The sequence below is a fragment of the Macrosteles quadrilineatus genome, unplaced genomic scaffold, assembly GCF_028750875.1.
Source record: "Macrosteles quadrilineatus isolate MER2022 unplaced genomic scaffold, UCM_ALF_1.0 Scaffold_8__2_contigs__length_117827958, whole genome shotgun sequence".
Taxonomy (NCBI): domain Eukaryota; kingdom Metazoa; phylum Arthropoda; class Insecta; order Hemiptera; family Cicadellidae; genus Macrosteles; species Macrosteles quadrilineatus.
In genome coordinates, this window is record NW_026542601.1 from 60,939,402 (window position 1) to 60,965,337 (window position 25,936).

At 35.3% G+C, this 25,936-nt stretch overlaps 1 protein-coding gene across 1 annotated transcript in view; it reads left to right on the plus strand.

Moving 5' to 3' along the window:
- Nucleotides 1-2,726: 2,726 nt before the first annotated feature.
- Nucleotides 2,727-25,936, plus strand: part of LOC129000770 (uncharacterized) — a 30,409-nt gene continuing 7,199 nt past the window's right edge. Inside the window, exons 1-10 of the mRNA XM_054427764.1 lie at nucleotides 2,727-3,029; nucleotides 8,821-8,973; nucleotides 9,471-9,626; nucleotides 12,184-12,288; nucleotides 17,232-17,335; nucleotides 17,598-17,712; nucleotides 19,325-19,436; nucleotides 19,611-19,753; nucleotides 20,551-20,619; nucleotides 22,164-22,306. Of these exons, the coding sequence (XP_054283739.1) occupies nucleotides 2,892-3,029; nucleotides 8,821-8,973; nucleotides 9,471-9,626; nucleotides 12,184-12,288; nucleotides 17,232-17,335; nucleotides 17,598-17,712; nucleotides 19,325-19,436; nucleotides 19,611-19,753; nucleotides 20,551-20,619; nucleotides 22,164-22,306 (1,238 nt within the window). The 5' untranslated portion in view covers nucleotides 2,727-2,891. The remainder of the gene's footprint in view (nucleotides 3,030-8,820; nucleotides 8,974-9,470; nucleotides 9,627-12,183; nucleotides 12,289-17,231; nucleotides 17,336-17,597; nucleotides 17,713-19,324; nucleotides 19,437-19,610; nucleotides 19,754-20,550; nucleotides 20,620-22,163; nucleotides 22,307-25,936) is intronic.

Below are 25,936 nucleotides of genomic sequence, written 5' to 3' on the forward strand. Positions count from 1 at the left end.
TTACAGCGTGGGGTAAAAAAGAGAATACTTTTTTAATACTTTACTTTTAGAAGTTTGCACAATACATATTTTTGGTCAAGTTTTAGACCACTGGACGACCTCTAGTCTATATATTAATATAATATGCGAGCATGTTTCTTTAAAACCTTTTGTCTCTGCTCGTGTGCATCGTAGGGAAAATCTACGCATACTGTTAGAATGATATTTTCCTGCAGGTGTGCAAAATCGCTTTATAAATTAAAATAAGCTAAATAATTTATAAATAAAAAACTTTTTTAAAACAAAACGTTTTTAAACGCACTAAAAAGTAGAAAATAATTTATAAATAAATACTTGCAAGATTTAAAACGAAAAACGTGGGGTGCATGCAATAGATAATTTACAATTACCTTCACCTATTAAACTAATGTATTATTTATCCATGTTTGCCTCCTGGATTGAATAATAATAATAATAATAATAGGTTAAATACCTTGTATACGTCCTCAATCCAAGTCGTCTAAATAATTTGGCGTTTGTGTTGTAATTAACAAGACAGAAAATTTGACAATGGGGCTGTTGGCCCCGAAACTATAGTCATTTTAAAAGACGACTTGGATTGAGGACGTATACAAGGTATTTAACCTATTATTATTAATGTATTGTTATCAATTAATTGCATGCACCCAACGTTTTTCGTTTTAAATATTGCAAGTATTTATACTCTTAACATATTTATAAATTATTTTCTACTTTTTAGTGCGTTTAAAAACGTTTTGTTTAAAAAAAGTTTTTTATTTATAAATTATTTTCAAATTTTTAGTCTTTAATGTGTAAATATGTTAAATATATTTTATATGGCCTGTTAATAATAGCCTTTGACTATTAATACAACAAACCAAAACCTTATTATCTCTAATCAGATGTTTTATCTTTACTTTAAAATGCTTATTTTATATTTTTAAAATATATCTGGAGCAGAACCTGTACCACTTAACCTCTGCTCTTCGAACTGTCAAATTTAAGTATTTACAGCTGACTTAAATTAATTATTATGGAAAATTAAGTATTATGGAAAATGTGGAAGCCCATGGGATGTATCCCGTGGGAAATATGAAAATTAAATGATATAATATTGCATTGTCATCCATTTGTGAGCTATGTTTCAAATTTTAAGTCTCTAGCTCATCGGGAACTTTGTTTAAGATTGATATCAAAATTTGTAGGGAAGCGAATAGCGAGCTAATAAAAACAAGCCCATGGGGCGTAGCCCAAGGGAAATATAAAAATTAAATGATTTCAAGTCTCTAGATCATCGGGAAGTATCAAAATGTGCAAGAAAGCGAGTTAATAAAAACAAGCCCATGGGGCGTAGCCCAACGGAAATATGAAAATTAAATTATCCATTTGTGAGCTATGTTTCAAGTTTCAAGTCTCTGGCTCATCGGGAACTTAGTATAAAATCAATTGCAAAATTTGTACCGGACAAGAAAGCGAGCTTATAAAAACGTTTTAAAAATAAGCACAACAAATGAATTAACGAAAATAACATTGGACTTTGCCATGCTGGTGACGAAATAACAACGAAATATAAACAGAAAATAAAAATAAATGGAAGGAATTCCAATCACATGTTTTATTTACAGCGTGGGGTGAAAATAGAGAAAAGTCTGTACATTAGAAATTTTTGGTCGAGATTTCGACTACTGTACTACCTCTAGTTATTTTATAGATAGGCGTTTCTGGACATTTGGAACATCATTATCGTCTGGTAAATAATATAATTATTGTACTTATAGATATCCTAAAGTTTCCACCGATTTTGGAACTCTAAGCACACACCTACAGTGCCTAATGGGACATGTGGGAATGTTATTTTGATAATTTTTATCTAAATATTAACTCAAATTTACCGGGTGTTTGTCTTTTAAATCTCCCGCCTCAAGAGCTATCTAGCAGATAAGTGCTGTTTGTACTACTACCAGAGTCAAAACAAGCCTCACACATTACTTCTTTTCTTTCGAGCGTGTAAATATATGTTTAAAACACCTGATAAGAAAAGAATAAAAATATATTTAAAAAGATTTTACGTTTTATAGGTTTGATATTTGGTATAGTTAGTTTTATCACCCGCCATATCAGAACAGAACATCATTCAATGAGACTCAGGGTCGATGGACGGAGGAAAACCTGTTATGGACCAGTGGACAAAGGTCGATAAGCCGTGCTTGTTTTTGTTGTTTATTTGTGACGATTCCGTGAGAATCGAATCCATGTTTTTATCTTTTTATCACTGCCACAATCAGTTAGTAATAATTTAGATTTATATATAACTCATTAAAATTATTATTTCAAAATGTTTAAAACTAAATAATGGATGAAAATTAAATGTAAATTATCTTGATAAACTAAAATTAATAAAGCCAATAACACCGATAACACTGACTTTTATATACATCTAAAATAAGATATCTAATTTGTATTAATTTTTGCAATATAATGGCTGCAGGTGATAATTAATGCTGCAGTATTAGAGAAAACATGATTTTATTGTAGTTGGAAAATATAAAATAGCTTTACCTGCTGTAAATGACTTATTATACTCAAATATATTATGTTCACAGAATGTGCAGTGGAGCTGTTTAACCTCTATGGTGTTAGGTAGATAGTAAAGTTGCACCTTTATACCTCTATGGAGAACGCCAGGAGTGGAGGTGGAATGTGTAGATTACAGGAGGTGTGCAGGAGAGGGGGTAGTCTCGTATCCGACAATGAACTGTGATAGAAACAAAAACTTTCCGAGATTGTTAAGCGTTATCATGGCGTTAGAGAACCACTAGTTTAGATGGGCAATTTTGTTTGTGTCGTAATTTTTGTGTTGTGTTGTTTAGTGCTAATTTGTGTGTGTCATAATGTCTAACGTCCCGCCTAAGTTTTACGAACTTTGTCGCCTTTGTTTATCGTGCAGTGGCATGAAGTTGTCTATTTTCGATGATGAAGGAACCCAACGCAACTATCCACTGAAAATAATGACGTGTCTGTCTATTTTGGTAGGTAATTTAGATGTTTTCAGCGTTTTACCTTTTCCTAAAATACTTTATGATAGGATATGACCTTAGATGTTGTTTAAATACCATTATCAACACCTTGTCCTCGTTTGAAAGATCCCGAGATAAGATGAGGTGATAAGAATTTCTCTGCATGTAGCGTAGGCCAAGGCCACTGAACTTTCCAAAATCATATTCCTTTGTGTAGGCTAACTTTGATTTTCTATTTGTTTAAAATTAAATTATTTGTTGTTATTACTGTAGGCTTTGCAGGCTCTCTTTGTTCCTCAGGAAATGCCATCTCAGGCCATTTTCTTCCCCGGAACCATTGTGATATTGAGAACGTGTAATGGCAATGAACTTAAATAGTGGTCAAATCGTTTACTAACAACTAGGCGTTGTATTATCTATTATATTTAATATATATCATTGATAAAATATTTTAATTCATCTTATTTACAATTGATAAGGGACACTCCTAACCTTTCACTCTTTATCTAATATAGGTTAGGGACTGGTAGATATGATGTCATTTGCCATGAGGCTTGAACTTGACTCATGCTGATAGTCTTTATCTTGTGGGTTATTAAGTAATGTGTCTTATATTTAGATGTGCCAACACTATTGATTTAGAAATACAAATTCCTCTATTATCTGAGTTAGAGAGGGAAAGGTCAAGTAACTTGGCCTAAGTTATAGAACATGGGCTGGATGGCATAGCCTATTAAAGTGACCTAGCTGTCATAAATTGTAGCCTACATACAATTTTGGTCGAGTAAACAAAAAATCAATCCTATGGAAAATTAATCTTTAAGAACTTAAGAATCAAAATGATTAGGCCGTGTGATTAAAAAATATTTGCAGTTCTATGATGTGGTAAAACTTAAGTCTACGTCCATTTCTTAGGCGGTGTGAATTAGGCCTAGGGCTTTTAGAACTTTTATAAGAAGCTAAGAGGCCTAGGCCTACTCATCTGGTTCTTATATTTAACATTCTGATTAAGTAGCCTACGCACAGTAACTAAGTTGGGACCATTAGTCTGTGTGCACGGCTGGCTATGGCACGGTAGGAGATTAGGGTGGATATACTCAGTAAGGTGGGGGGTCTGAGCCGTGCACACTGACTAAGTTAATGGTCTCAACAGTAACCTTGGAACTGCCTGTTATTTTTGTAAAAAATTCAACCCATTTTGCTGCAGTTGAAAAAAAATTAACAAGGTTAGGCCTAACCCTTCTATAGGCCTATGTTGTATTTCACTTGTTTCAGGGAGAAATAAAGATTAGCCAATTATTAATTTATTTGTGTAGGGATAAAACTCAACCACAATTTATGACCTCTTCATTTAAGTTATAGGTTGTAGGCCTACTCAGCAAAAAATCTCATTAGGTACAGTAAATACTGTTTTATAACTTAATTTAGTGATAGCCTAAGTAAGTATATCTAGGCAAATATGTATGCGTCATTATAAAAAATGAATACGGTAAGTAGGCTAATAACTTAAATTAAGTAAATAACTAGGTTATAAGTTAGTTATTTATAAAATGACTTGTCAGCTAACTATAAATTTCCAAGGTGAAAAAAAATAATAATAATGTATAATTAAGGTTACCGGTACCTATAGGCCTACCGTACCATAAATCATATGCCTACTCACCACAATTAATGACCTCTTTGTTAGGTTGAAGGCCTACTTCTTCATCTCTTAGTATATTTCTCATCCTTATGGATCAGCTGAAGACAATTTTATTGTTGGTTCCACCCGGTGCACTGTACAGGTTGTGTTTTGTAATATAGGCCTAATTTGTTTCTTAAATAACTTCAGTCATTTAAAACCTCCTTTAGCCAAATTAAAACAATCTAACTTAATCATAAACAACAACTCGTCCCTTTGTTGTATTTAACCTAACAGTACGGTATTTTAAAGCACAAATCATGAAATTATCTCCAAAATGGTAGAAACAACATTTTGTCGACAATAGTGATCAGTGTCACCAGACATGTAGGCCTACTACGAAAAAGAGCTTCAAAATTTACAATGGGATTATGAGATGTCTACTTAGTTTCTCAATTTGGCCTAATTTATTGACTTAAGTTAACTTTGGTTATGCAAGTCGAAAGTAAGTTAAGCCTTTTCTGACTGACCAACTCACTTGCACTTAATAGGCTAAGTGATATTATAAGTGCAGCTATGAATTTACCTTGACAGTTCATTTGTCAATTATTTGAGACAGCAACACACACTTGATTGGATATTTTAACACTTCAATAGGGTTTTTAAGATGGCATCTCGTGGCGAGTTAGCCGTAGGCCTACTGCTAACTCACTGGGACTAAAGTAGTTTATTGAATCTTAAACCAGTGAGTGCTAGTGTCGCACATCCTTATTCTAGTTCAGCTCACACCCGGGGCAGCTGCCCGATGGTGACACGGTAGCTCAGTTGACTAAGGCGAAGTGTAGCACCGTGGTCTTTCAAAATTGCCGGCTAGAATCATATCAAGATGCTGTCCATAGTATGCGAAGGCCCACCAATGTGTGGCTTAGTCGGGGGGAGCCACCCCACCAACCCACCTTGTAAATTAACAGTGTCAAGTGTCACGCTTCGGTGGAAGATATTGACATTTAAGTTTACTGTAATATGAATTGCACACAATAGGCCTACCAGTTTTGCTTGTTTTTAATGCACTACAGTACCCACAGTACCGGTACAGTACACTACAGTATATAGAAGGAGGGCAAACATTTTTCTCTTTTTTAGCAAATTTCCCATGGATAATAGGCTAAGCTATTACTCTAGGTCTCAGGTAAGACCTGGACATGGGACCGATTTACTTTTTCATTTTGTGGCCCCTAGAGCCCAAAAACCTCCGTTCAAATTTATATTTATAGCCATTCTATATAATTATATATTTATTTATATTTCCGTTAGCGCAATGACTCTATCAAAAGTGATCAGAATTTGATAATTTTTGGTGTAGGCCCTAAACCTACATTTATTCTAACGAATTTGCGAACCAGCATGATTGGGCTAAGTATGGGAACGGGTTTTTATGGGGTAAAAGTTAGGTTTTTCCATTTTAATCCTAAAATATAAAACCTTTGTTACTGCTTTAGATTAGCGAGACCAATTATTAAGAAGAGCCCAATTATCAAGGACAGCCCCAGTTCAAAAGGATTAAAAAGCTTCTTAATTTTGTAACATGTTGATTTCCAGACAAGCACTATAAACCACTCTTCTGCCTAGCTATACTATGAGTGAATTAGAGTTGGCCTTCTGAACTTCTGCCTGTGTAGGTCTGTTTGGATTTGACGTACAAATGTGTATGGCACTTATGCTGCGTTATCTTGATCCTCTTAAACAATCAATTAGTTTAGAATAGTTCAGAGTTCATAACTTTTTGAAATAGACAATGTGTCTAGTCTGAAGGGGTCAGTTCAAGACTGAGTCTTACAGTCATAAATCAATAATTGGGCTCATTTTTGCATGGTTAACCATTAAAACCACTTCAGTTTAACCAGTTTCAGCTTTACAACTGACAATGCCATATAAGAGTATAGGAGTAAAGTATAAAGTAAAGTATAAAGTAAAGTATAAAGTAAAGTATAAAGTAAAGTATAAAGTAAAGTATTAAAGTAAGGAAAACTGGTAAATATTGTTGTTAATGATGCTAACAGATTAGACTAATACCAATTCGACACAGCTCCTACCAGAAGACTTAGAATGTAGTAAAAACTTAAATCTTTTAACCCCTTAACCGCAGCCTAACCGCGGTTTCTACACGATCAGTGGCGCGGGGTTTAATTACGCTTGCCAATGGCCCAGGGCGGGGTTTTTTTGCAATTTTTTGTTGATTTTTAACATTCTGAGGAAACCTAGATTAAAAAACATTTTAAAGCAATAAACTATGATAAATATTATAATAAACATTGTAATAGTCTTCATTAAGCGTAAATGATACTTTAATTTTTAAATTTTATAAATAATTAATAATAATAAACTAATAATTAAATAACAAGATATTGCATTGACCATATTTACTTACGGGTTTTATTTTGTTGTCTGGTAAACTGAGTGGATGTTTCAAGAAGTAAATATTGAAATGTATCTATCTATATATTTACTTATTTAATACGCAAGCAGGATTTTTGTGACAATTACTCCTCCGAAACTACTGAACCGATTGACATGTTTTTGGTGTCATTGGAAAGAGCGTAACGTGAAGTTGTGCAGGAAACTTTCTTTTTAGGGAAATAATTAGAGGGTGAGGCCATGGGGCCCTTTAAAGTTTTGTATTTCTCCATAAGATTAACATGGGAAACAAACATTGTTTTGAAACTCCAGCTGTTGTCAGAAATTAAATATTAATAATTGGTCTCCATGGAAGCATGAGAAAATTCACAATGGTTACATTTGCTTTGAAATTATGACTGTTATTAGTTTTGAAACAAGTTATTAGTTTATAAATAACTCCTGCACTTCTTTGCAATTGCTCGATTTTGAGCAACATGTACACTAGTATATATATATTATGTAAAAAGGTTACTTTTTACTATTTTAAAAAATTCTTCAGAGTATGATAACTCTTTGAAGCACGGCACTATGCACAAGGAAACCACGCAGTCCTGGCACTGATATCGCGACTCCCACCTGGCCAGTTCACGTCGCGAAATGTGACAAAATACAATAGACAATAGACATGATGGCAAACATAGCATTGACGTGAGGGAAACTCTTTTTTCCATTGAAGGAAAACATGATGGAAAATGACACTGTGTTAATCTCAGTGGTGTATGACCGGGGTAAGGCCAACCACCGGTTTTTTGACTTTTTGGATCTGAGCTGCAATGTTTTCCTCTAAAATTTGGCGAACTAGCTCTAAATTAAATTCTGCCAGTGTTGGTTTCTTGCCACTTACACATAGATAACTTTCATGGGAATTCAGTATTGCCAGATCCACAAAATGTAAAAATTGTTTTTTATACCACTTTTGGGTGCGCCTAATAGACTACATTGCTGTAACAATCACACCCGACAAGCCTAGGCTTTCTGCGTCATATATCTCGGTTTCTGTTATATACACACACACATATATAAATATATATATCCTTACAGACATGGTTTTGTTTTATCAACACGAAGAAGCGACGTTATCATCTCAACACGACAAAAACAACTACCAGGCGCAACCTTTTATACTGCAGAACATGTGGCGTAGACGTAGTTCCAGAAAGATACACTTGAGTGCAGCACTAAATGGTCTGTCAATGCTCAGGGTCAATGTACCATGTAAAGAAATTAGCAGAAGACTCGTATCAACGAAATAAATCAGCTGAGAACGTCAAAACCGTCTAAACTCGGGCGTCGCGGTTAACGCCACAAAGTTGTTGCACGTGATATTTCGTGCGTCGCAATAACATGTACAGAATACTACCACGGAATAACGCGTGTGTCGCGGTTAAGGAGTTAGGGAAATGTTTTAGTGATACTTTGATTAGGTAAATGGAAATTCATAAGTTTGCTGCAGTGGGGCATAGTTTTCTTTGTCCCAAGATAGGCCTAGTCAATTAAATATGGTTTCATAGTTGTTGATCCTGAAACATGCATTGCTGTTCAATAAAAGTGAAATTGTTTACAGTGACATTTCGAGGCCAAAAAATGTATTAAACCTTAAATTTGGTAAATTGGTTTGATGACTATAGGTTGCAATTAAATCTAGGCCTGCTTTGTTCCAGTCAAGTTTTTCTACAATACCTCTTCATTTAGCAAATCAATATTTTATCTTTGCTTTTTTTGCAGGTCACTGAACAAGACATGCTGCCAAGAAACATTTGTGAACACTGCACTTACAAGCTAGATATGTTATATGAGTTCCGCGAGACATCTCGTAAATCAGAAATTATTCTCAAACGATATTTATCAAATGCTGACTACATGTCACATAATGCACAGGTAAACATTGTCCACAGTTATTTAATTTGTGTTCATATTTGTTGTTGTTGTTGTGATTTCCTAATATTGATTAATGATTTAATATTAATATTAAGCTCACGGTCATAAATTGTCTTTAGTCAATCAACTCACTATATTCTATTTGTTTAAATTATGTTATGCTACCCAATAGTTGAGATCTCTCTTGTAACTGTCATACTATTAAATTACGAGTTCTAAAAGTTCTATCTTCTCATGCCTGTGATATCCAGTATGTATATCACTTAGTTGGACCATTATAGTTTCTTTATGTAGGTGATCTTACACCACGTTTGATAAGTATCCTATTCGCCATATAATGATATTATGTATTGTGAATGGTAATCATATTGTAATAGTTCACTGTAGGCTATAATAGTTTATGGGACATCAGATAATATTATCAAAAAGCCTAATTAGGTAGGCCTAATACAAAACAATACTAGAATCTCAGGATGAATGTGTCATTTTACTTTCAGGAGTACTTAAACAGTATAGCTGCGCTTTCATCTCGGGAAGTGAAGAAAGAGAACGTAGAAGGAAGCGAAGTAATGACAAATCTTCAAAGCAATACAAACTCAAGTCCTGAACCTGTACATAACAACCAAGATCCTTCAAATAAAGAAGTGGAAAAAGTAAGTTTAATATATGTTTCAATTTGTAGGTAGACCCTCATTATCTTTTCTGTTTATTCACACTTAAGTTATATGCAGCAAAAATTATTTTAAGATATAAGTTATATGCATCACAGTGTTTTTAGCGAATTTCCCATGTAAGGAATAAGCTAATTCATATATAGGCTATGTGTCTGTTAGCACAATAACTCGAGCAAAAATCATCCGATTTTGATGAAATTTGGTACAGATGTGTAAACATACGTTTATTCGAACGAGTTCGCGAACCAGCATAATCGGAACATGGGAACAGGGGTTTAAGGGGGGGGGGGGGGGGTTTTATGGAGTAAAAATGGGGTTTTCCCATTTTTGACCAAACAAAAATGTTGGAATTTCTTTTTAAACCGTTTAGTAGAGCTTAAAAAAAGAAATAATTTAATATATTGAAGCGCTGTTGTATGCCTAACAGTCACGGAGAGAATTCAAAAATAGTGTAATTTAAAATTCCCATGTTATTCTTATGGAGTAAATGAAAACTGTTGTAGTTTACTTGTTTATGGATAGGCCTATATATTGATAAAATTTGGCAAATTTATTTCATCCTATACTATTGACGTATGGTCAAAAAACACTTTTTACCTTCCCCGTAGCAGCAAACCTAAACACTCATTAAATCTTATGTTATTTAAATTTGGAATAAATATGTCTTATTTATGGAAATATTTTAGTAAAAATATAATCAGACAAGTTGAAATTCGCTTAGTCTGCAGGTTTGCTGCGGCGGGGGTATTTTAAGATACTATACTGTATGTAGCCTACTTATTTTAAAACTACAATTGTCAAATTATATCGACCCCAGAGTTTGAATTACAAATTATAAAAAGTTTGTTTAAGATTAAAAGTTCTATAAATCTTTGAAGTTGAAAAAAAATTAATAGGCCTATGGGCTACACTTTTATCATGAGGTGGCTGTGCCTTGGTTCCGCTGATGTCAAAAGTAATCAAAAGGGTTCCATTCTCTTCCTTTAGAATCCTAATCACAGATTCTGATTCATACTTGTGATTCATAATTTTCCTCCACGACGATTTTTAACACCATGGTGAGACCAATCGCCCCATTAGGTTGGGAACCCACTAGAATGTTAGTGGATGAAGTAAAGAACAGGGCTTTGGTCTCAGATTTGACCTGGCTCGCTTGACTGCAATCAGAGCTTGACAGAGACGTTAATTTACGGATAACCCTGAAATTCCTATTTTACTCTAAATTGCATTTAGGCCTACTTTTGATACCAACCATTTTAACTAGGGATGGTCAAGTCTCGAAATTTCGGGAAATTTTCGGGAAAGTTTCAATCTCGTTACACGAGACGAGATTACTTTTTGGCCGAGATTTTTATCGAGACGAGAATAAAAAAAAAAAAAAAAAAAAAAAAAAAATTAAAAACGCCTGCAGAAAGTCAATGCAATACCCGCAATACAGGAGCGTGTTGTAGTTGCGTTTCCTTTTCGAAGGCGTTCTTATTTAATTAATTCTTTTAATGTAAATATTACTTTAATTCTTTTAATGTAAATATTACTTTCATTATTTTAATAATATTACTTTAATAACATTTGAGAAGTTTTGTTAAGTGTAAGCAGTGTGAGGAATGTTTTATTACTATAAAAAAAGTCAAAACAAGTAACTATTTTATAAAAATTAATATTGCTTTTATTTTATGATTTATTTTATTTTAGGATAAGTTGAACTCTATCCTAACTGATATCACCATGTTTCCTAATCGTAGGCATTTTTAATAAGTTAGGCGTGATTAATAAAAAAATGTTATGCTGATGTTATTTAATGAAAGATTGTAAATATTCTTGCCTATTATCATTATTTTAGTATTTAAACAGTCATCTAACAATGTTACAAAATCAGGTAAAAATTTCGAACGTGCATTTCCCGTTGTGTATGAGAAGAGAAATCTCGTCTCGAAATTTTATGAGAAATAAAAAATCTCGTCTCGTCTCATCTCGAACTAAGAATCCAATCTCGTCCATCCCTAATTTTAACATATTTATAGCATGCTGAAATAGTTGTGTGGTTTTAATACAGGTGATAAATGTATTGTGAAAACTCTGTAATGTATTGTGTTTCATAAAGACTGCAAATAAAACATGTGTTTTATTTAGATTATTATTTTTTTTTGTTTTTAAGAGGTTGGCGGCTTTTTTTAACCTTGCATTTGCCCGTCCACATAGACTAAGCGCCCGTGCGTGGATCGTTTACAGCAAAGGAAGGGGTGAGCCGGTACAGTACAAAGGTGAACTGTAGGGCCTACTGATAAATTTTAGTGGCAGTGACCAGGATCTGAACCCACGACATCGCTGCCTTGGGCCCGAAGTCCGAACTATTATCAGATGTAAACAAATACGGTATTGTTATTGTGTTTTGGGATTCTTACAAAAGACATATTTGAATAAACTCTTATTTAATTTGGTTCATTCCTGATTAAATTATTGTCACGACATCTATCGACGGTGGTGATACATACTGTGATGTTGCCATCTGAACATTTGTTTTTTTTTTTCTTATCAGGAGCAAGAGCCAGATAGTGAAATGAATGGCTGTTCAGACTCTGATGATTCTGATGAAGAAGGACAGCTAAGGATTGCCGAGGAGGATAACTACAACTCTCCTGAGGTTAGCAAAAATCTTTTATTTACTTAGAAATGTTTGATTATGCTACAAATTGTGTGGGGGGGATTTGAAATAGCAAGTTCTTATATTTATGATGTTTTTAGTAAATAAAGGTGGCTTTAGAACAGGTTTTTAAGGATTTAGTAGTGCATAGGTGAAGTAGTTCAATAGGAATAACTGACCAAAATCGACAAAATTACACAAATAGCAAAAAACACCAAATATTTGGAGCTATTGGCTATTTCTTCAGTAGTACAGTCTTTGTTCTTGTCGCGTGTTCTGGTTGTGGAAGGAGAAAGAAGAATATGCTGTCTAGTCAATGGTTTTTGGTCACTACCACTAAGCAACAACTAAATTATACTGTAAAAATAATTCTATATTAACAAAAGCCTGTTGTGTTGGGGTTACTCTGGATGGTCATTCACTGGTGGGAAAAATCATATCTTCTCAATTCTGAGGAGTTGCAAGTTTGGGTAAGGCCTTATGACTTAGTAGTGGAGCAGCTGTTTAACACTTTTTTGTTGTGGGGTAGTGCATGGTTAGGGGTCTCAATCCCGGGCCTTCAATTCAATCCCGGGTCTTCAATCCAATCCCGAGATTTTGGGATTCGTCTCAGCCGATTCCGGGATCCCAGGATCCATCCCGGGATTATATTTTCTTATGATTTTAATTTTTTAGCCATTTTAAATGAGCTAGAAGTCTCCTCGTTAAGTCCTTTAATGTTTTAAACTGGCCTTATCAGTGTTACATTGCACAATTTTGCCGGAACTTTCATCACCCACCTTTCTTATTTACAGTGTATAAATGTTGATATGTCACTCTAGAATATAATAAATACACTTATTTTAATCATGAGCATCCGCACTCGCGTGTAGCCTACATGTCACACTAATATGGAAACTAAATAAATCAAAATATAAAGATAAAAAGATAAATGGGAAGAATCACGAGTAGCAGCGTAAAAATGTTATTTTGAGTGACAGCGATAAAACAATATAAGATACTGTAAACCATTAAACCATCTGCGTATGTAGTAGCATGTGTACGAAAAACATAATTTAGGATTGTAAAAGATTTAATCACCACACTAATAACCAAATACGAAGTTAAGGTTTTAGACCCTAAATATAAGCAATCTTAATAATGAAATAATAATGGTGTGTCTATAGTTAATTTTAGGGCTTCAATGTTATTAAGAAAGTAATATTTCAATTACTGATTACCATGTTATGTTATGCCACATGAATTGCGTTGTTTGCGTTTAATGTCAAAATAAAACTCAAAATAACTTAGGCCTACTAATTAACTTCTAACTAATATAATAACAATTACAGAAAGTAAATCCAGTTTGTCTTAAAACATGAAACATATATATATATATATATTATTTACATATGTTCGCCTATTGAGTTTAATCATAAGTACCTGGGGACCGAGCTTTGTTCGTTGAAAATCATTCCCCCACTCTGCGATGCCAGCCTTTACTACTTCCTTCACCATTTCCTACGTCATGGACCTATTTCCTTCCCTTCTCATAGCATTTAAGTATTACAGATACATTAATCTAACTGCTACAAACGGTTCCCACACTTTGCGATGCTAAACTTTACTACTTCCTACACCACTTCCTACGTCGTGGACCTGTTTTCATGTCTTTCCATAGCATTTTAGTATTTTAAATACATTATTCTAATTGCCACAAACATTTCCCACACTCCGCACTGCAAGCATTTACTACTTCTTTCACCATTTCCTATGTCGTGGAGATGTTTCTATCCCTTCTCATAGCATTTCAGTATTTCAATTTCAGATACATAAATCTTACTATTACAAACGGTTTCCAATTTCCACCCTCCACACTGCTCGCCTTTACTACTTCCTTCCCCTCTTCCTACGTCGCGGACCTGTTTCCCATTGCATTTTAAGATTGCAGATACCATAATCTAATCCTCATAATTAGTTCCCACACTCCGGACTGCTCGCCTTGACTACTTCCTTCACCACTTCCTACGTTTCGGACCTGTTTTCCTCCCTTCCCATGGCATTTTAAATTGTAGATCCCTTAATCTAATTGTCATAAACAGTTCCCACACTCCGTACTACTCGCCATTACTACTTCCTTCACCACTTCCTACGTCGCGGACCTGTTTCCCTCCCTTCCCATAGCATTTTAGGATTGTATATACCTTAATCTAATCGTCATAAACTGTTCCCACACTCCAGACTGTTCGCCTTTACTAATTCCTTCATCACTTCTTACGACACAGACCTGTTTCCCTCCCTTCCCATAGCATTTTAGGATTGCAGATACCTTAATCTAATCGTCATAAACAGTTCCCACACTCCGGACTGCTCGCCTTTACTACATCCTTCATCACTTCCTACGTCGTGGACCTGTTTCCCTCCCTTCCCATAGCATTTTAGGATTGTATATACCTTAATCTAATCGTCATAAACAGTTCTCACACTCCAGACGGTTTGCCTTTACTAATTCCTTCATCACTTCTTAAGACACAGACCTGTTTCCCTCCCTTCCCATAGCATTTTAGGATTGCAGATACCTTAATCTAATCGTCATAAACAGTTCCCACACTCCGGACAGCTCGCCTTGACTACTTCTTTCACCACTTCCTACGTCGCGGACCTGTTTTCCTCCCTTCCCATAGCATTTTAGGATTGCAGATACAGTAATCTTATCATCGTAAACAGATCCCACACTCCACACTGCTATCCTTGACTACAATGTATCGAGTAATCTTCAGTATAATCTTTGCTCAATAGTAACAACTGATGTTTTTCCTTTTGTACTGTATTTTGTTCTGCTAGTATACTGTGGATAGACAACTTACAAGTCTTTTGTTTACTTTTCCCTTGTTATTTAATTCAGCCAAGGTGGTTACTTAGCAACCCATAAGACTAATGTTAAAAAAATGTGACTTTCAGTTTCAATTTTCTACGTAATTAGATTTTTGTTGGCAGTTCTAACTGTAGTAAACTCGTTTTTAGGCCAGGAATAAACTATTTACAACATTTGAAGAAAATCGTCGGAGCCGTTTTCGATATCTTTGTGCAAGCAAGCATACATACATACATACAAGCAAACATTGCTCGTATTAGAGTATAGGATAACATATTCTAATTAAACTAGATCACAACTTATACTATCTATATAAATAAAATTAGAGTTTTGTCTGTACATTGCTCAGAATCATAAATTTTTAGGTTATTTTTACGTATTATACATTAAAGAAGCCAAAACAAGTCTCATCTCAATTTCTGTCTGTCTGCCGTCTGTCACGGCCCAAGAGCCATTTTAAGCTGCCTTCTCCTGAAAAACGAGAGTGCCTATCAAGATCTGAATCATTTTAATGCATTCACTGGATTGGCGAGAGTGTCTTTAGCTATTAAAATATGGCTTCACTACTTTGTAAATAAACTTACAGACGTTTAAAAACCCAATTTTGCGTGATTTTTTGTCAAGTTTTTTCCCAATGTTTATCACATAATCATCTATGAAATAGTGAACAGCTGTTCGGATCAAGATTATTTTTCTCTATCTGTCACTGATATGTTTACATTGAATGTTGTTTACAAATACCGCAATCACTTTCGATGACGTTTCAAAAGCAAATCCAAACCAAGTTGGATTAAAACCGTTTTTCTTTACATAACGGATTTAATTAACCGCAAGTGCAATAATGTGTAGGGTAACCGTAAATTAAAATAGAGATTCTTTGTGTATAAAATTTTTCTTGAGTTTTGATAACCGGGAAAAAGACGTTGAATCAGTGTTGTATATGGCTGGGAAACTTGCATTTTTTACATAAGCGTTACCAATAGCTTACATAAAAGGTTTCAACTCATTGACGGCACTTCAATGGTGGTTGTGTAAAGTGACAACTGCAGTGGGTGATTGTAACAGAGGTTTACGGATTATTCTCAAATCGCTTTTCCAATGTGTCTTCTCAACGCTATGTGCTGCTCGCTGGACCATACAGCCAATAGACCAAGTGCCCATCTCTTGGGTTTGTAGGCCTAAACAATTATTCATTATTCATAAGTTGGTAGCGCATTTACTCAGTGAGTACGGTACTGAGTACGGTCAGGACAAGAGCACCTTTGATAGTGAAATTTCCAACCTGAATGTTAAATGGCGAGGTTGAGGTATAGTATTTTAACTATATATCGTTTGGTTAGTTAGGTAAGGTTAACCTAACTTAACTAACCAAACGATATATTGAATTAAACAATCGAATAATCAATATTACTCATTTAGTTATTTGTGCCAACAGAAATGGAAGTGTATCCCTCATAGATCTATTGCAATTTTTTTACTTGAAACTGTCAGATACTGTATTTGTTTATATATAATAGTTTGGCCAGTATATCTGAAAATATGCAAATCAACTGCTTTTCTTTATATAGGAAGGTTTCAACTGACCACTATAAGATCCCCGTACGTAGAACGGGCACACCGCTAGTTTAATATATTAATTATCTACCTAAAAATAAACAGTATATGTGTTTCAAGTGTTATTGGATGTATTTTTATTTATTTTCCGTAAGTAAAACTCCTCAAATTCACAAAAAAAATATAAACGTAGATTTTTCAATCCTGATAATAACGGAATAAAAATACACCAATCCCGGGATTTCTAGGTATCAAAAATCGACCGGGATCCCGGGATTGAGACCCCTATGCATGGTTAACTACAGGGTTGTCTTTGAATTATTTGGTCTTTAAGTTTTAATTCCAATTCAGTTGGTAATGGAAGTTGAACAAATAATTCAAGATCCACTGGAATTTGCAAATGGTCAAAAAATTTGTTAGTTCTGTTTAATTATGAACTTTAATACAAATTTGTCAGCAAAGGTAGTTGATATGTGGGGAAAGTGTATATTTATGTTTGGAATCCAAGTTAATAGTTTCTACCAACTGGTTACAGGTTAAGCAGGAGAGGGATGACGCAGGAAGCTACGCCTCAGACGATGGATCTCGTTCAGACGACCGTAGCCATTCACTTGACCCTCCCACACCCAAACCTAAGAGGTTAGAACATAAAACCAGTGTTATCAGTGTTAGAGGGAATTTATATCAAAGTAAACTTAACATACTGTACTAAACTATAATTTTGAACACCTTGAATCAAGATTAGGATGTAGTTCATACATTGGCCAAAACACTAGGTTTCTTTTAATCAGGAAAACGACAACACTCACTGATATTATTTCTTCCGAATATCCTCTACTTTGACCATGAAACCTATTATGAAGAGGATTCTAATTGTGGTTTTTTCCTATGCTTGTTCCAGTGAAGCAAACAGTCTGTTACGATCTCTCATGTCCGGAACTCCCCACAGCGGTAGGTTCAACTCGTCAGAAGACATTCTTGCCAACCGAACAAACCTGCTGTCCCACTACAACAATGTGAGTTAATGTTGACATTTATAAACAAATTCCAAGCCATATAATATTACAGACAATTTTCTTAAATGACTTGAAAAATTAAATCAAGATTTTCTATGTAGTACAGTCCAACCTCAGTATAACGAATCTGAAGGGACCGAACTGAATATTCGTTATATCAAGAATTTCGTTAAAACGAGGTTCGTTATATAGAGGTTAGGTTTGCAGGAATTTCGCTAAGTCGAGGTTTAGAACTAGCGTCGATCAATATAGGTCGGGATTTGACCTCATTAAAATACAGTACAATTAAAGTAGCATAGGCTAAAATACTTTACAGTACAGTGTTTACATTGTACAGTAGAACCTAAATTATCCGGCATAATAAAGGGGAGGGATCTTGAATATTGCGCAATCATGACAATGGCATTGACCTTGGTATAGGTTAAAAGCTGTAAGTTTAAAATCACAGCTTGTTCTAACCCTCCTAAAATCTAGCCAAACACTGTATTGCGTAGTCATAAATTATGTAAAGAACAAAACAAAACAGTAGAAAATTTTGTAAGCTACTGCTCGCGATAGGCCGGTAGGCTACTTACAGTACAGTACTGATTTATCACAACAGAGGAATGTCAATAATAATCATTAACTATAGCATTGGTGTTGCTAATGCTAGTTGAAACAAATCATATTGAAAACAATAAATTATTAGATAAGTCATTATAAAAGTGTATAATCATAGCCAACTTAAGGATAGTAAAAATACTCGTAAAAGAAATGTTAAAATAGCGATGTTGTTATTCTTTCTCTTTGGTTTTGTTTTTATATTCTTTCTTAGGTTTCTCTTTATCCAAAAATTGTACAATTCCCCATAGTTATCCCATATCGCCCAATCACAGCTTACTAAACATTACGTCGTCATCAGTCCTCAGTGAATGAAATCTTCTCAGTTGCAACATAGCGCACGCAGCGACAGCAGACAAAGATGTAAAACGGAGCAGACGAATGTTAGCACAAGCGATGACGTGACCTTTCCATTTCATTTGATAAAGAAACAGATTTTCCCAAAACAATAATTGGGTGGGGGATTTGTTATATCGAGGGAAAGACGTAGACAATTTGTTATGCAGAGGTTAAATTCGCAATGTAGAGGTTCTGACAATGATAAATTCGTTATATTGAGGTGTCTTATTTTAGCCGAAATCACGAAAAATTCGTTAAATCAAGGTCGTTGTTATGGTTTGTTCGTTATGTAGAGGCAAAATATACATTGTGTCTTATGGAGAGTTCTAGGGGATTAAAAAAAATTCGTTATATCAAGGAATTTGTTATATCGAGGTTCGTTATATTAAGGTTAGACTGTACCTAATTATGAGTGGAAATTGTACTCATCATGACTAATCCGTGATTGCAGCACTATCGTAATAATCTTCCGATATCCCAGCAAAATCGGTACACCATTGATTTTAAACATGTCAAAGATTCATGGACTCCAAATTGGGTTCTTGCTGCAACAAAATTCAACCTCACACTCTAGAGATGTAAGAGATGTTCTCTGCACCTAAATTAATTTTCAAAAAAATTCATTGTTTCTATCCCACATATTTTTACAAAAATAATTTTTTTCTGTTTGCAGCAATCTGGGCTGGGCTCAGAAGCTAGGACTGCTAGCGGACGGCGAAAACAAAGCTGTCCACTAAGAGCGACAGAACTACCTTATATGCCTCACCACAACGGCAGCTTTAATGGTAATTACAGCATTCCTAGTATTAATCCCATGACAAACACACATTATCACCATAAATGAAATCTTAACTAACTAACGTCTAATCCCCTATATATTTTCAGTTTTAAAAAGTCTTGTGTTTTGAAAATTATAATGTATCAAAATATCGGATAAAGTAAAGTAATTGATGTTACAGGCAAGAGTGGAGTGACGATCACGCCTGTGGAGCAGGTCTCACGGTCGCAGGAAGCCATCTCCAGACTGCTGGAAGCAGCCAACTACACAGACAGAGAAGCGGCTCGGGACACACACGCCACGCAGGACGATGAGGTCGAGGAGGTAATGGCATTGTCTGAGAATGTTAGGACCACCTGGCTGTAAAGATTGTGATGTAAAAATCAACTCAATCGACTAAAGAATACATTGGGCTCACGAATATGGAATATGTTAAAATAGCGATGTTGTTATTCTTTCTCTTTGGTTTTGTTTTTATATTCTTTCTTTATTTTCTTTATTTAGTCTCATTCACAAACCTACTCTGCTACATTGTACAAGCATACTGTAACAAGTGGCCAAGCCTGATAGATTCCTGTCCAATGTTCAGTGTACACTTAGTAGTCAGTGTGCAGACCCATCACAGAATCAATGTAAAAGGACTCTTGTGGAAAAATAACTGTATTTGAATCAAATCAGTACAGTCCTTGTTGCCTATTGGAAGAATTCAAGAGGCTAATAGTTCCATGGAATTTTTCCAACAAAAAAAGTGAACAGGTTATTGAAAAAAAATAGATTATAATTAATTAAGAATTAGTTCTGCTTGCTACTTTTATTGGTAGTAAAAATGTTAAGCTTTGGGCTGTGATTGAGTAACAAATGTGGTTATTGTAAATTTCACCTGTGTCTCAGCCTCAATAAGCACATTAGTTTTTTATTAATAAATCAACATTAATCAGTTTAAGTTTTACAAAACCTTGGACTACTATGAAAATTAATGCCATGATGAATGATTACTTTGAAATGTCACTCATGGAACATGATACCTATCAGCTCGCATCTCTGTGCTATATCATTTAAAAATGAAAGATTAAAACAATAAAATTTGAAAAACAAGTTTTTCAACATATGTGATTTTTTAGGTTGAAGTAGATGAGGAAACACAAGCCTGGTGTAGTGCGACTGCTGTATTTAGACCTAACAATGGACGGGTGAGTAGCATTTGGATAATGTTTTACTATAAAGTCAAAATCAAGGAATATTGAATGTAAACTATGTACAACAAAATTAAACAGTTGAGTTACGTGTAAAAATTAACTTTACATAATTCGTTCTATAACATTGTGACACTCTTTAGTTTTCTAGTCCTATTATTATCCTTGTTTTATAACTGTTTAACACTTAGTAAACACATAGATTGAAAAGAAAAAATCTATGTGATCTGAGCTGCCATCTCAGCTGGAGCCTTCCTATTGGTTTACCACATTTTTGTATTACCTATTTGACAACTTTAATTAAATAACTGTCCATCCTCTTTCTCTAGTATACGTCCAGCGCTGCTCATCCTCCTGCTTCTTGCTTACTTCAGCCTCAATGTCTGGGTCCTATCCTAAAATTACTGTATCAATTCTGTGCTGTCCTTTATTTTCCATTCTCCACGGTTTTTTTTTATTATACAGGGTGGGGCAGGGAAATATCCCTACTTTTAAGATGGCACTGTGAGTAGTATGGGTGTACTGGAGGAATGGGGTTAGGCTCAAATGACGCTGTTGCTTTGGGATTTTCTAAGAATATCACTTTCAGTAGTAGACATGGCTTACTTGAGTGAGCAATGTGCTTTTGCACTCGAGATGCATTTAAAAAAAAAAAAATCAGTCTATTGTTGCTATGCAGCTAGCGTGCGCTGCGAACTTCTTATCAGATGGCCTGCCGCAAAGCTGTTACATTTTGGTGTGGGTGAAGGACTTCCGTGTACGTGGTGGTGTATTGCGAAGGATATTTGGTGCTCAAAGAACCATCCGAACTCCTGATTACGTTCACCTTGGCAGAAGATCGATTTTGCAGTCTTCTCAATGTTCTGCTTGTAAACAAGCATCCGCGCTGGCGTTGCCTAATCTTACTGTGCCTCGTATTCTCCATGAGGACCTACACCTCCATCTATTAAAGCTTGTAGTTGCTCATGAACTCACACAACGGGACTGGCAATAACGTATGAAGGCATGGGAAATCTTAATTGCGGGACTGTCTCATGTTGCTCGGGTTTTGTTTAGTGACGAGACACACTTACTGGAGCGGTAAATAAACAGAATATGCTCTATTGGAGCCTAGGGTAGTTTACGAAAAGACCCTAGATGCCTTGAAGGATGCAATTCACCTTGAGGTTGGCCGCACTCCACAACAAATGCTTCACAGCGTTATGATGAACTCCAGAACCAGAATACAGCAGTGTATTTACGATTAGGGACACCATATGCAGGATATGCTGTTTAAAACCAAGTAAAGTTATATTAAAATAAACTCCCAGATGTAACCTTTTAATCCCAATATAAAGTTTGGTTCTAATATTCTTGGTTGTCTTTTAATGTACCTTCAAAATTAGGGATACTTCCCTGCCCCACCCTGAACAAAATTATTGGATGTTTTTTTTATGCAGACAATACAAAACTGCTTTTTATCTTAATTGAAAAATGTCAAACCTTGAAAACCCCTAATTTGCTTGTGACAGCACTCAGTTGTAACCTAGTTGTTTTTGCAGCAAGGGCCGTCACTGGCCAAGCGGATGGACCTGTCGTGTACCAACTGTGGCACTCGGACCACCACCATCTGGCGGAGAAACCCTCTAGGAGAGATGGTGTGTAACGCATGTGGCCTCTACTACAAGCTGCACAACGTCAACAGGTCAGTGGAACTCCAGTCTGACACTACTTACCATTATTATGATAAGAGTTTTGTGTAGTGTACAAGTTTTATTACTGAACAAATGGACGTTCATTTTCTAGGGTTTCCATTGTTGGGCTCAGTCCAAGACGAGGAAGTTTTGAAATAATGTTATAATAAAAACATATTGACAATTCCAGTTGTAATTTAAATGACCTGACCTATCCTTGTGCATAGTGCATGTAAGGTGTATGTAAATGTCAACTATACCTCACAGTAATCAGGAGCTGAAAAGTGATTTGTAATACCACACTAAGTGAATAAATGAAAAAATTAATAAATCATAATTTATTTCTTTTATTTAATCTTTAATAGAGGTGTGCAAGCCTAAGATTTTTGATCAAGCTGATTTCAAGTCGAGCTTGAACCTTGAATTTTTTTTGAGCTGAGGTTTTTCATACAAAAAAGTTAAGATCAATGCTATGTAATAAATTAGTCTGTCATAAATTTTCTTTTTAAAGTTCAATTTGTATGATGTATTTAGACAAACAGTTATAAATGTAGTAAACTTGACGTTAATGACTAATTTCATATATGTATGTCCATTGTTAATCTTTTCTATTTCTGCTGTATAATTTATTTGTGAAGATTAATTTTAACATGTTATAATTTTTTAATATGATAAAGAAAAAATGATAAATAAAGTGACTATTGAAATGTTGTACTGAAATTGACTTTTCTTTTTTTACTTGAATAATTGACAATTTGACAATCCGTATCCATATACGTTATTAAATTGATTTTGTGATTTGTTTAAGTAATAACACTCATTTTTAGTCTTACTATATAGATCTTTGTAATGAATGACTTTAATTATTTAGTTTATAATTTTTTGTTTATGTTAGTTTAATGGCGCTGTTTAAGACATACTGTCTAAACTTGAATAAAGAATATTTGATTGATTGATTGATTGAAATCTGTATCCATACACGTTATTAAATTTGTATCCATATACATTATTGAATCAGTATCCATATACGTTATTGAATCAGTATCTATATACGTTATTGAACCGTATCCATATATTTTTAACCGATTTCCCCACTACCAACAAAAGGAGGAGGTTCTCAATTTGTTTGTGGCGATGTTTTTTTTTTTAATCAGTATCCATATACGTTTTTTAATCAGTATCCATACGTTATTGAACAGGGTGTCCACAACCGGGAAAACCGGGAATTATGCTTGAATTTTGTATTTAACCAGGAATTTTTTGCCACGATCGCGCATGACGACGATGACGTATCCGTGACCGCGGAAAACGACGATGATGTATCCGTACCCGCGGGAGACGACGAAGACAATCCCGTGACCGCGGGAGACGACGATGACGTTTCCGTCACCACGGGAGAAGACGATGACGTTTCCATGACCGCGGGTGACGACGACGATGTTTCCGTGATCGCGGAAGATGACGATGACGTTTCCGTGAATGCGGGAGACGACGATGACGTTTCCGTGACCGCGTGAGACGATAAGGATGTCCAAACGGCCGCGGGATATGTTAGTGATTTTGCCGCGATCGCGCATGCGACATGAAGACAAGACGTTTCCATGACCGTGGGTGACGACGACGATGTTTCCGTGATCGCGGAAGATGACGATGATGTTTCCGTGACCGCCGGAGATGATGATGACGTTCCTGTGACCGCGGGAGATGATGACGACGTTTTCGTGACCACGGGAGACGACAATGATATTTCCGTGAGCGTGGGAGACGACGATGACGTTCCCGTGACCGCGGGAGATGATGACAACGTTTTCGTGACCACGGGAGACGACAATGGCGTTGACATGAAGACAAGACGTTTCCATGACCGTGGGTGACGACGACGATGTTTCCGTGATCGCGGAAGATGACGATGATGTTTCCGTGACCGCCGGAGATGATGATGACGTTCCTGTGACCGCGGGAGATGATGACGACGTTTTCGTGACCACGGGAGACGACAATGATATTTCCGTGACCGTGGGAGACTACGATGACGTTCCCGTGACCGCGGGAGATGATGACAACGTTTTCGTGACCACGGGAGACGACGATGCCATTTCCGTGACCGCGGGAGACGACAATGGCGTTTCCGTGACCATGTGAGACAACAATGATATTTCCGTGACCGTGGGAGACGACGATGACGTTCCCGTGACCGCGGGAGATTATGACGACGTGTTCGTGACCACGGGAGACGACGCTGCCATTTCCGTGACTGCGGGAGACGACAATGGCGTTTCCGTGACCACGGGAGACAACAATGATATTTCCGTGACCGCGGGAGACAACGATGGCGTTTTCATGACAGCGTGTGATGACGATGACGTTTCCGTGACCTCGGGAGACAGTGGTGATGTTTCTGTTACTGAGTGAGATATTCAGGATTTTTCAGTTATCGCTGAAAACGGTGATGGTGTCTCTACGACTGTGTTGAATGATTACAATATACCAAAAATTTCAAAATGGCACATTTCTAGAATGTTTTTTAAAATATTTTTTTGTTATATCTTCATTTACCTTAAACGTGGTATTTGTTTAATATGTTTAGAAGGGTTTAAAAAATAAATTGGCCACGTGCAATGCAACAATTCAATATTTTCACTGTTATTTATTATAGAATAATTTAATTTTCACCATATGTTTTTATTTTTATCAATATGTCAGTCCATCTCCCTTTTCAAACCATATATAATAATTAATTGTCCATGCAGACCAATAGGTAATCAATGTAATACAATATAATATAGACAATTTTCAAATAACCTAATTTCATGTAAATATACAATAGCCTATAATTTTTGTAACAAAATTGCTTCAAATTCAACATAATTTTATTTAAATAACTTTTCAAAATTATAATTTAGCTCTCTAGCAAATTAAAATTGTTATAATATATATGTGTGAACAGTGGCCTACAATTCTCTGTTATTAAGTCAGCATTGACATATGTGAGTGCAACAATGCATCAAACCTGCATCACTTTCAAGAGAGCTGAGCTAGTATGAAGATGTAAATTGGATTCTACATATTTTAATATCAAAATTTATAAAAAAAAATGCCTATATTTGAACCTAAATTATTGAAATTCGATTAAAGAAGAACCGTCCTTGTTAAGAACATTAATAATTACTACATCAAGAAATTTATCGTGAAGAAGACATCAATTTTTGGTGAGATCACTCCAGTAGACATTTTCTATCCTTGGAAGCCATTAAAACTTTTTAGGCCTAACTTTTGAACATTTATACCAGAATTTAAAAGTCAAGAAACACTAATCAAGTCATTAATTCAACCAATCAGAAAATAATTTGAACCTATTTTATATTTCAAAACAAAATTTTTTATTAGGCTATATAAAATTACAAGATTAGATTCAAATGCCGCTCGATCACACCACCTGAGATAAAGATCCATGCAATAAGTTATAACACCTGAACCTAAATTAGAACTATTGTAATAGGCTTAGCCTAAAGCTTTCATTAGTAAATTCGTGGGGGATGTTTTTGTTAACTTTATTGTGAACCTTTTCTTTTCTTTTTACCATCAATTTTGTATTTTAATTAAATTAATTTATGTTTTGATACTGTACATGGAGTTTCCAT